The 12,473-nt window shown below is 54.9% G+C and overlaps 1 protein-coding gene across 1 annotated transcript in view; it reads left to right on the forward strand.

Moving 5' to 3' along the window:
* The window catches only part of Dpp6 (dipeptidyl peptidase like 6), a 600,350-nt gene that overhangs the window by 536,065 nt on the left and 51,812 nt on the right, over window positions 1-12,473 (forward strand). The window contains exons 14-16 of the mRNA XM_026406182.2: window positions 1,062-1,153; window positions 1,492-1,539; window positions 2,728-2,846. Of these exons, the coding sequence (XP_026261967.1) occupies window positions 1,062-1,153; window positions 1,492-1,539; window positions 2,728-2,846 (259 nt within the window). The remainder of the gene's footprint in view (window positions 1-1,061; window positions 1,154-1,491; window positions 1,540-2,727; window positions 2,847-12,473) is intronic.

The raw sequence follows: 12,473 nt of genomic DNA on the forward strand, positions 1-12,473 counted from the left end.
CAGCACCCATGATAGGGAGAACATTCGGTCTTTGATTTTGGGGGATTGGCTAACTTCACTTGGCATGATATTGTCCAACTCCATCCATTTACCTGCAAACGCCATGATTTTATTCTCTTTTAATGCTGAGCAATATTCCACTGTGAATATACCACAGTTTCTTTATCCATTCATCTATTGAAGGGCATGTAGGTTGGTTCCACGGTTCAGCTATTGTGAATTGAGCTGCTGTAAACCTTGATGTGGCTGTGTCCCTGTAGTATGCTGTTTTTAAGTCCTTTGGGTGCAGACCAAGGAGTGGGATAGCTGGGTCAAATGGTGGTTCCATTCCACATTTTCTGAGGAACCTCCATACTGCTTTCCATATTGGTTGCACCAATTTGCAGTCCCACCAGCAGTGTATGAGTGTGCCTTTTCCACACATCCTCGCCAACACATACTATTGCTTGTATTCTTGATAATTGCCATTCTGCATGGAGTGAGATGAAATCTGAGAGTCTTTTTGATTTGCATCTCTTGAATTACTAGAGGAGTTTGTTTTGGGTGCTTTGTTTTGGTACTGGGGATTGAACCCAGGGGCACTCAATCACTGAACCACATCCCCACCACTTTTTTATTTTTTTATTTTGAGACAAGGCCTCACGAAGTTGCTGAGGCTGGCCTTGAACTTGCTGTCCTCCTGCCTCAGCCTCCCAAGCCACTGGGGTTACAGGCGTGCACCATGGGGCCTGGCTTCCTCCCTCCTTTGCCCATCTCCTTTCTCTTGCCCGATCTCATCCATTTCCGCACATTCCCCCTTTCCTCCCTCCGCGGCCCTTGGAGGAAGAACTCTGCTCACTAGGTTCACAAATGTAAGAGACACAACATCAGCAGCACACAAACCTGTATCTCAGGAGATGCTGGTCGGAGGAACTGGGATGGTGGTACCCGGAGGGTGGGACGGGAAGGCTCTTCCAGCCAGGCCTTGCAGAGACCAGCAGTGGCAGGGAGGCACTGCCTTCCTCTGTGTGGCTCGAGCCTGGGGCCCAGCCCCTCTCTCCTGATGCCTGTCTGTGTTCCAGCCCAACAGCAGCAATGACAACATCCAGTCCATCACCTCCGGGGACTGGGACGTGACCAAGATCCTGTCCTACGATGAGAAGCGGAATAAGATGTGAGTGAGCGCGGCTGCTGGGCCCCACTTGCTGGCGGGGGCTCTGCTATCTCTAGTCCCATCCTGTTGGTGCGTGCAGGGAAAGGCACCGAGCCCCTCCTGTCCTAGACGGTGGCACTCACTCCAGCCGACTTCCAAAGTGCAAGGCTCCCTGCCATGGTGACGCTTTCACCACAGCCCTGCGGTGCTGGACCCTGCACTGAGGAGAAGGCGGTGCAGGAGACACCTCGGGCCCCAAGGCCCCCCACTGTTGTGTCCCATCGCCCCCAGGTCGCGCGGGCTGTGTGAGGGCAGACGCCCTGCGGCACACTAACCTGTGCGCCGTGCCCTCTTCACAGCTACTTCCTGAGCACGGAGGACCTGCCGCGGAGACGCCAGCTCTACAGGTAGCCCGGGCTCCTCCCGCCTGCAGAACGCCCCCTCCACATGGGAGCAGGGGGGCAGGGAAGGAGTCTAGCCGCAAGGTCTGGAGAGACAGGATGAGGAACACCCAGGCCTGGTCCCTGTTCTCTTGGGAGGAAACTTGGGGCTCTGAAGTGAAACTGGCCCCAGGTGCTTCCTGCCAGGATGGCACAGGTGAAGAGGGACAGTCGGCACCCCCAGGCACCTCCCAACCAGAAGGAGACCACAACAGGCTGCTGGGGAGGGCACCCCCCAGTGTAGACCAGAGGGCAGGAGCCACGGCCTCTCTGTGGCCCCCCGCTCTGTGCTGAGAGTCGAACGCTGGCAGAGGGTGGCAAGCACCCGCCATCGCAGGCTGCTTTTCTCCATAGACCCGACATCACCGCTCCTCTGCTAGGGTCACTGAAATCAGGCAGTTCCCAAATCCATAAATGGAGGGGAGGCAGCTGCCAGGGGCATCCAGTAAGGTGTGTGGTTGAAGCTGCCCTCTCTCTCCCCTGAAGGACCTCCATGCTTTCCCGGACAGGCTCCCTTCTGGAATCTGGGGTCAGAGTGGACCCTGCCCAGGCGGTGTGCCGAGGAGCGCTTCCTCAGGGATTGGGCATCTCTGCATCTTTCCATTTGGGGATACACGTTAGGCCTTCTGGACCCGAAGTTGTACTTGACCAGGGTGGGCCTGGGTGCTATCTTCAAAGCAGTCCCCACTCACCTAGCTCCACTGGGTGGGCACCACCAAGGCCGCTGTGTCACCCCTTAGGGAGCTTGGGCTTTGGAAGCAGCCAGAGTTGGTTTTGGCTGCTGTCTACAGAGTTCCTGCTTCTCACACGCTGGTGTTGGCACTCAGAGGAACGGCTGATGTGTCAACACCTCTGCTGTCCCCACATGGCCAAATTGTCCACTCAGAGAGTAGCACAGGCGGTTGTGGAGCACGGGTACTGGACCATAGCTGTCCTCACACCAAGCCACACAGAGCCATAGGTGACCACGTACACCCAGTCCCAGGGGCCAAGGTGTGGGCAAGATGTGGGGGGGGCTCCCAGGGCCCAGGCAGGGGACTGACAGGACAAGGCCCAGAAGGTCAGCAGCAGGGACCACAGCCGCCCTCGCAGGAGCCGTCTGCCAGGTTGCGGCCGGGTGCCGGGCTCTGGTTCACGGCATCTCTGCTCTCGCAGCGCCAACACGGTGGGCAACTTCAACAGGCAGTGTCTGTCCTGTGACCTGGTTGAGAACTGCACCTACTTCAGCGCCTCCTTCAGCCACAGCTCGGACTTCTTCCTGCTCAAGTGTGAAGGTGAGTGTGCCCCTGAGCCCAGGCCGGGGGTGCTGCAGGGCACAGCTGCAGGCAGGGGCCGTGGGGTAGGAGCACCACGTGCTACAGGACAGGGACGGGTCCTGCCGAGGGCCACGGTGCTCATGGTCTCGAGAAGGTCCTGGCTCCTCAGGGCAAAGCCAGCGCGTCCCACAGTTTACCTCCTGATGTCCATAACGAGCCCCTGAGCCGGCTGGGTCTCTTCCATGTCGGTGAAACTGGGCCGTCTATAAAGATATGAAACAACTTCAACGATGAACGTTTGGGGCCTGTGAAGGCTTGAGATTACACACAGAGTGTCAGAAACATGTATCCTATGACCCAACTTATTGTTAATTGATCCCGAACATGCGAGTGCTTTACCACACCGGTCAGAGCGCCAGATAGGCCACGTGCCCGGGAAGGTGCAGAGAAGTCTGCGCCTCTGTTCTCACATCTTGTGCAGCTGCGCCGTGAACCCATGAGAAGGCAAGAATAAATCATGTGGTCCCAGGAAAAGAGCTCTCAAAGAGGAGCGTGGTCCACCGAGAGCGCTCCTGGGCGCGAACACGCCTATAGGAGAGGCCTGGTGGAGGTGGGGCCAGTTCACCGGGAGCTCACTCGAGTTTCAGACGGCACAGTCAGGGTGCCAAGCAGCACCTGGACAGCCTGTTGGCAGAGGCACCTGTGACTGCACCCCCTTCTCACCAGGTCATTAGAACTCTGGGAAGCTGCCGATGCCCCTGCTCCCCAGCCCACCCCACGTTCTGCCAAGATGAGGGGCAGGTTTCCAGGGGGCTGGGATTCTGAAATGCATGACTCCCCCAGCCCCGGGGACCCTGAGCTAGCCAGGTCCTGGAGGAACAGAACCAACAGGGTACATGTCCTGTGGGGCTGGCGTGCAGGATCCCAAGTTGGACAGGGCCACGTGGCTGTCCACAGTCTGGGGAGCTGGAGGGACCAGGAGCTGCTCAGTCAGGAAGCTGGGCCTCAGCACAAGAGGGACCCAGACAGAGACTGAAGGTGTGGAGGTCCACCCTGAGGACCACAGGACAAGGGCCATGAGCGTGGGCGGCGGCAGCAGCAAGGGACGCGCCTGCCCAGGAAGAACGCAGCTCGCCTTCCGGCAGGGTGTCCTCCTTTGCTTTCTGTTCCACCTGGGCCCCAGCCTGGTGGACAGCACTGCCCATGCTCCAGGCAGGTCCTCCCCCTCAGTCTGCTGTCCAATCATCTCTGGAAACACCCTAGAGACACACGCAGAAGTCTCAATCCCAGTGTCTCCTCGGTGTCCTTTAACCCAGTCCAGCTGACAGTCCCACTTAACCGTCGCAGTGCCCTTTCCTGTGCCCCCAGGAAGCAGGCCCCAGAGCATCACCCAGGGGTGCTCTGGGAGGAAAGAAGGTGGAGCCGACCCCTCATTTGTCAGACGGCAAACCTGAGGCCAGAAGTTAGGAGGGGCCCCCGACTCCTGGTGAGTCGGTGACCCAGGGAGGACAGGATCTGGGTCTCTGGGTCCCACAACATCATCTGCCTGAAATAGCAAGTTGTGGCAACTCAGAGGGCTATAAGGCACAGAGACGGGAAATGTGACAGACTGGTCCCCTGGAGCCACCAGGCCAGGCTTCACTCCCAGCACTGGAGAAACAAACTGAAGTCTTATTGATCTTAGAGTCATTGCCTCAGATTCTCTGGACCATTTAGAAATCTATTTAAATATTTAACCTGTTGCTTTAACTTAAACACAAACGTGAACCAGCCCTCTTCTCTACAAAATCACTCTTTAAATTGTGTGTACATCTCTGTGTGTGTGAGTGTGTGTGTGTATGTGTGTCAGTGTGTGTGTGAGTGTGTGTCAGTGTGTGAGTGTGTGTGTCAGTGTGTGTGTGTGTGTCAGTGTGTGAGTGTGTGTGTCAGTGTGAGTGTGTGCCAGTGTGTGTGAGTATGTGTCAGTGTGTGTGAGTGTGTGTGAGTGTGTGTGTCAGTGTGTGTGAGTGTGTGCCAGTGTGTGTGAGTGTGTGTGTGAGTGTGTGTCAGTGTGTGTGTCAGTGTGTGTGAGTGAGTGTGAGTGTGTGCGGAGGACTGCAGCGAGCTAGGGGCAAGCCCACCTGTGGGAGGCTGCGGAAAGGCAGAAGGCGTCTGTCTGTTAGCAAGTGTACAAGTCATGAAACCAGGACAGCCCAGGGGAAAAAACAAGTAAATTAAAACAAACTTCTTCCAGACGGACGCCTCCTGCCTTTCCGCAGCCTCCCACAGGCAGGCTTGCCCCTAGCTCGCTGAAGTCCTCAGCACAGAAACTCCGCCACCCCACTCTGTGTCATCTCAGGTGGCTGTCACTGGGCACCAGGGACTGCGTGCCTGATAAACAGCAGGAGCTTATTTCTTGCAGCTCTGGAGGCTGGAAGTCCAGGCTCGGGGTGCGGCGCGGTGGGGCTCTGGTGGGCCTCCCTCTTCTGTCAGACTTCCAGCTTGACTCCCGGGTCACCCCATGTGGCAGGGGAGGGTCAGAAGGCTCTCTGGGCCCTTGAATGAGGGCTCCATCCCTTGACCTTGTCCTGTCTCCTGACACCATAACTGGAGGTCGGGGCTCAGCATGTGAACTTGGGGGAGGAACATTGAGTCCGTTGCAGTTGGAGCTGATAATAGCTCGTCCACTGTTCGCAGTCAGCGCTCCTGGACTTCATTAGTCCCTGGCACAGTGACCTCTGATGTGCAGTTATTCTACAGCATTTCCTGCCCGTCTCCGCACTGAGCCTCCTCTCGTGACCTTCTCCAGTTTTCATTCTTCTATAGTTTCTCAAGGTTTGACATGTTTTTGTTTCTTTTTAATTCATGATTTTTATTTTTTTACGTGTCAGTACAAACTTAAAAAAACAAAAAATCATTTTTATATTTGGCAGTTACATTAGAATAGACTATAATAGGAGCGATAAGTCTCAGAAGCGCTTGTCACACCTGAATCTGCTGACCACCGGCCAGATCCCACCAGCCAGTGCCCGTCTTCATCTCTAAAAGGCCTGGTTTAGGTGATCACTGGATGCCGGTATGAGGGTCCCCTCGTAAACAGACCTGGAACCTTCTGGAACTTTCCTGTGTGGTGTTGGTCCGTTCGTCATCCCTGGGACAGAATACCTGGGAGACTGGGCCAGGGGAGGAAAGGTCTGTGTGGACCATGGTTCCGGGGCCTCCGTCCAAGGTTGGCCGGCTTCACTCTCGAGGCCTGAGGTGAGGCAGAGCAAGAGTGTGGGAGCGGTCAGCTGCTCACGGGCAGCAGAGAGGAGGGAAGGAAGGGGAAGGACAAGGCCAGGGACATGCTCCTGTGACCTACCTCCTCCACGTGGCCCCACCCCCTGGAGTTCCCACCACTCCAGGATTGCCATCAGCTGTGAGCCACCAGGGGGTGAGTCCCTGCTGAGGTCAGGGTCCAGTCACCTCCCAGAGCCCCTGAACCCTGCTGCACTGGGGACAGGCCTTCCACACGTGGCCTTCAGTGGCCATTTCAGGCCCAAACATGACTCCTGTCTCCATGGTGGGGGGACCCGGGGTTCCTCCCTGCTCCGACCCGTGCTCCTCCTCTGTCCTTCCCCCAGGCCTCCGCTCCCTGGGGTCATGTGCGTCTCGTCCAGGGGGAACACAGCGTATTGGGGGAAAGTGGACATTAAGGAGCTGTCACGTCACCCCTGCGCTGAGTGGAGGTCAGAACCGTGAGGCCGGCAGGTGGAAAACAGCCAGGACGTCAAGGCCAGTGGTCCAGGGTCGATGGCTGTGCTGCCATGGTCAGAGCGTTCCGAGGCCAAGTCCAGGCTCAGCGAGAACCAAGGCCACTAGAGGTTGAGTGATGTTGTCACGGAGGTCAAAGGTATCCACTAGTGACAGTGTGAGGGCCACAGAGGTAGAGTGGGGATGTCATGAGGGGTCGAGGGGTGGTGTTGTGGGGTCAGGTGGTGATGTTGTGAGGGGTTGAGGGGTGATGTCCTGAAGGTCACAGGGGTCGAGGGGTGGTGTTGTGGGGTCAGGTGGTGATGTTGTGAGGGGTTGAGGGGTGATGTCCTGAAGGTCACAGGGGTCGAGGGGTGGTGTTGTGGGGTCAGGTGGTGATGTTGTGAGGGGTTGAGGGGTGATGTCGTGGAAGCCGTGAGGCATCCCTTGGTGATGCTGTGAAGATCACAGGGATCAGGTGGTGATGGCTCCCACACAGCAAGGGGGGAGGAGGGCAGCCACCTGCCGTACGTCTCCCCCCTCTGGTGCAGCCCTGAGAACCCCGAGTCTCCTCCATGAAGATGCTCCACACCCGTGCTGCCCCAGATGGAATACACATGGGGGGTAGGTGCACCTGCCACTCACCCCACTCCACCGAGAGGCAGAGTGTTTTCTGAGGGGCTGAAGTCCTAAGGCACTGTGGTCAGCCGAGAATGGCCACGTGCCGTGAAGACACAGGCGCTGAGACGGGACGGAGGGCCACTCCAGAAGTTCTCCCAGGAAAGGCTGCTGCCCAGGGCTCCCCATCACAGGGCTCCCCGTCTGTCACAGAGCTCCCAGGTCAGGCGGAAGAAGCCTCCACCTTCCCGCACTGGGGCCCTGTCCAGGCGCAGCTCCAAGCCGAGTCAACAGGGCAAGCAGGTGTGCACTCCTCCGTCCTGACCCGAGGGTCACTTACAGAGCCTGCTACTGACTCGTGCCCAGCTGTGAGGAGCAGCCCAGGGCTAGAAGATGAAAGTAGCCTGCGTCCTCTGGTGAAACTGTCACTGGCTTCCGACAGAGCGGCTGTTCCCATTCCCAGCAGCACCTGGAGCTTGATTGCTTGATTGGTTGGGCTCTGTAAGCCACCTAATCCTCTAGATGCTCTCAGCCAGGTTCCCTAGGTTTGACCTCAGCTGCCCTTTTAATATTGGGTTTGCCCAGGTGAGTGCTTAGAACCCGGCGGAGGCTCCTGGGCGCACAGCTAACCTGCTCATAAGCACATCTGCTCACTCTCTGCGAGACCTGGAGTGATTCCCTTCGAGGCTGCCTGTACCAAAATCAAGAAGGGGATTTCAAGGCAGGTTACATCATTGGAGCAAGTTTTGTCAGTGTTTTGGAAGATGTCACACACTTGGGTAAATGCAGCCAGGCCCTGGGCAACCCACCCAGTAGGAGTCACACTGCTTCTCAGTAACGACCAAGCAAATGTCTTCTAAGAAAAAGGAATTTCTCACCTTCCCCTCACTATGCATGTTGGTGCTCGGTGACCGGTGACCGCCTGCCTTCCTGCAAGAGGAGAGGCCATGTCCTTGAAATGTCCATTAACAATAAGTAACGGCACTCAATGCAATCCACGGTGCCTCCAGAGTCTCCCACCCCCTCCATTCCTGCTCCCGTCACTGCCCACCTTGCCCTGAAGGTCTCCCAGCTAATGACTCACTCTACTCCTGGCTGAGATGTGACAGGTCATGCTTCCTAAAGCATAGTTCTGCTCAAAACGGCTTCCCAAGCAGTTACTACCCTCTTTTCTAAGTCAAATGATAGAAAAAAAATATAGAAATAAAAACAAATGCACCACTGGACCAGGTGCAGGAGGCACCAGCAAACCAGACCTTGGAAGAATTTTGAAAAGTAAATACAAATCATCACAGAGAAAGTGAAAGCCAACGGTGAGGGTGCCTAAGACCACTGGCAGAAGAAGAGTCTGTCTGCTCAGAATCGTGAATTCTGGAACACCCTGCAGAGCAGAGCCGCCAAGGCGGGAGCTGGAGCGGATTGGAGCTGGGGCAGGTGCTGGTGTGAGGCACTGGGCAGAGTGACACCCCCCTGCTGTCTCCCACACGCCCCAGACTTGGTATGGGGACTTCCAGAGGGGACAGCGGGCCACGGTGGAAGGGGAGCTCGTGTCAGGTGGCCACCGCCCCATGGCATCTCCACCTGGGATCCTGGTGTCAGGGCCTTCCTCCCCTACAGCCCCACTTCAGCATGGGGATGGCCAGCCAAGAGCTGCTGATGCAAGTGAGAAATGTGACCAGAGGCCTCAGACTGCATGTCAGCAAAAGGAGACTGGCCAGACTTTTATTTGTTCAGTGTTGGGGACTGAACCCAGTGTCTTGCACGTGCTAGGCAAGTACTCTACCACTGAACTACATCCCCAGCGATTTTTATTTTGAGACAGGATCTTACTGAATTGTCCAGACTGGCTTGAACTTGGGTGATCCTCCTGCCTCAGCCTCTTGAGTCTTTGGGATGATTCTGCACACAGTGCACACAGCCTAGAGAAACATTTTAAAGGTCATTCTACCTACTGCAGGAAGTCTGACTGCAAATATCCTCAGAGAGATTCTGGAAAGTATCACCTTCATGAAACAAGAGCAGGTTGCTGTGAAAAAAGAAGCGAACTGACTGCTCTGGACATAAAATATTTCCCAAAGTTTTTTTTTTTTTTAATGTCATAAGAACTGAATACATATTGTGGTGGAATGCCCCAGTTTCCCCAGAAACATCCTGGATATTGCCTAAAGAGTAACCCAGGAAATGCAGCCCATAAGACCATGAAATTAGACAAAGATAAAAATTCAAAGAAAATTTGGGAGTGTGAATGATTGAACAAAAACATGCAATCTGCTTGGAGAGGCTCTAGAAAGAGCTTGGTGAGAATAAAGGGGGAAAATAAACCAAGCTATAATGGCAAATGCTCTCCTAAGCTTTAAGTTCATCAGAAAGAAAAGGCCTGCTGAACAAAATTATAAGAATTTTTCAAAAGACCAAAGTTAATATTTCCTAATGAAATTTAATCATCATAAGGTTAAAATTTGCATAAGATTACAGGGAGAAAATTAAAACATGATCTCTTTTCCTTGTTTCCTTTTCTATTTTAAATATTCAAGTTTGTGTTAGACTTCTCAGGTCCAAAGCAGCGGCCCAGGAAATAATGGAGCAAGGTTCATTAAATGCTTTTGGTGGAAAAAAAAATACCTTTTAACTTTCAGTCCTGTACCTGCTGAACTCTTGTGATAGAGTGGACAGAAAAAGAATTGGGATCCATTGCAATAGGTAAAACTTGACATTCACACACCTTTCCTACATTCATACACCTGGAGAGAAAACGGCACACATGTGCACTTCACGTGGCTGCTCACGGAGCAGGAAGGACAAGGAGCACAGAGCTGTGGCGAGCAGAGGAGCAGGCACTCTTCTAAAACTGCAAGCCATCACCGTCCTTGCTGAGACCGCTAAACAGAGTGTTTAAAAACAAAGCTGGAAAACATCAACGTCATCTCCGCAGACTCTGGCAGGTGCAGACGTGCTGCGGGTGGAGGCGTGTGTGAAGGCCAGACTTGGGCTCTGAGGAGGCTGTGGCAGGTGCCTGTGGGTCCCAGGTGCTGCCCAACCTTGTCTGCATGTACTGCAGAGCAGAACGGCAGCTGGGCAGAGGGGGATATTTCCATCCGTTCCATTCTTACGGAAAAGGTTTAGAGCTGGTGCTGGGACACCTCTCCGCACACTTGAAGATGTCCTCTGGAGGGTCACAGGGAATTTCTCTTGGGCCTCCACAGCAGCAGTGTGTGTGCCCTCCGTGAGGTGCCCGTTTGGGTCTATCCCCACCTCGTGGTGCTGCTGGAGCCCCAGTAGAGCCCACCGCACAGGCGGGACCGTCCTGACAGCACGGTGCCTGGCTGGTCTTTTCCCTGGTCTCTTTCCTCATCGTTATTTTTGCCTTGTTCCGATGTTCTCATCTACTTGTTTTAAGCTTATTTTGTCATCTGTGGTTCATGCCTTTCTTATCTGCCTTGAATCCTTTTGCCACGAGCTCTGCATTAGAGGTCGAGTGGCCGATGACCTTCAAGCCCTGGGCCTGGGAGTCAGGCTGCCCAGCCTGGCCCCTCCTCTCCCCAGCTTGTCCTCTCTCCTCAGAGCACTCCAGAGCTCTGGGAGGCACAGCCAGCTCTCAAGGGAAATGCTAAAGCAGTTTCAGTATATAAAACAGATCACCTGTAGGCATTAAAATGACTTGTTAGTTCAAAAGAATGGCATTTGCCCTTCAGTGCAGCCAAAGGGGAAACAAGACCGTGGGGGTGAGTACAAAATGTGTGAATTAGAAATCGGGGGCTGGAGGTCAAAGTTGCAGCCTCTTATGAGCCAGCTCCAACCTCCAGGATTCAGAGCAGACGTCTGCCGAGCCCAGGAGCACTGCCGTGTGCAGCTGTTCTGGAGTATTCTCCGGGCTCCCTGATGTTTCCCTGAGCCGTAAACCCCATAGGGACCCCTCCTAGGATGGTCTACCCGAGCTCCGGGACACAGCCTGGCCCTGCCCTCTCTTTGCCTTCTGCGGGCTTGGAGGAGGCCTGATGCCTCTCCCCCTCCAGGACCTGTCTGTGGCAGTCACGCAGTGGCCCCAGGAAGGACGGTCCCTTCTGCTTGGGCTCTTGTCACATAAGACAAGCTTCTACACCACAGAGCTCTGGAGGCTGCAGGTCCCACATCAAAGCGGACTCCAGGTCTGGTGAGAAGCTGCTCCCTGGTTCCTGGGTGGTGCCTGGCACTGTGTCCTCCCACGTCGGAAAGCACAAGGGGCTCTCTGGGTCCCTTTTATAAGGGCACTAACCCCATTCACAGGGGACTCTCATGGCCTAGCTGCTCCTGAGGGCCACTCTTGGTGCCCTCATAGGGGTGAGGATCCCGCAGGTGCACTAGGGGTCACATTCGACCACAGCAGAGCCCGAGCATTGGTGGTGTTGGGCAAGAACCTCCGCAGGCTCCAGCCTCGTGCCTGACACTGTCCCCTTCCCCCTCGGACCTTGGGACTGGCCCACAGCATTAGGGACCTTAAGGAGCACCGCCAGCCACCACATCCCTCCCTTCTGGCCTCTGCTCACAGGGCACAGCTATGGCCCTCCATCCCTCGCCCTCCTGTTTCCCCCAGCATGGTCTACGTGTGTGTTTGACCCACAGGTAGGTTCTATAGACCCCTAAAAATGGCAGAGCCCTAGCTCCTTCCCTAGGGCATGATCATGACTGAAAACCTGCGATGGAGGGTGCACCCTGTGTGCTGGGCGCTTGGAGGCTGGACCGCTCCTGCAGCGCCTGCTGACCTGTGAGTGGGAGGAGGACCGATGTTCTCACTCACAGGAGACTCTTTCACTTTTCTAGTAGATTCTAACTGGATGTGTTTAGCACCTGCCTCCTGACTCACAGTGGGTCACAGCTGTATAAACCCATTGTAAGTTGAAGATATTATAAGTCAAAACTTCACTTGACACCCTGGCCCTCAGAACTCGGGCGCTTTTCCATAAAGCACCCTACAGAGGGTCGCTGTGTCCTCATGGGCACACGGCTGGGCATGGCCCCTTGCTGCTGCCCAGTGTGGCAAGAGAGGACCTTACCACATGTGCCTAGCCAGAAAAGGAATAAAATCCAAATTCGAATCATGGCCTCCTCTAAATGCACTCACCTCTGCACCATCAGTCAGTAGGCCCTAACTCAGACCGTCGCACGTCAAGGACTGGCTTACTTATTTTAAGAAGAAAATTATGCTAAACATCATCATTGCAATTTACGGAGAAAACCTAAAAATTTTTCTCCTGGGCTCTTGATGCTTGCAGAGGTCTGGATATCTCTAGCACTCCTCCCAATAGATACGTTTCCAATACCTGCTTTAAAATGGTCATA

Source organism: Urocitellus parryii, chromosome 3 (assembly GCF_045843805.1).
Source record: "Urocitellus parryii isolate mUroPar1 chromosome 3, mUroPar1.hap1, whole genome shotgun sequence".
In the NCBI taxonomy this organism is placed as follows: Eukaryota; Metazoa; Chordata; class Mammalia; order Rodentia; family Sciuridae; genus Urocitellus; species Urocitellus parryii.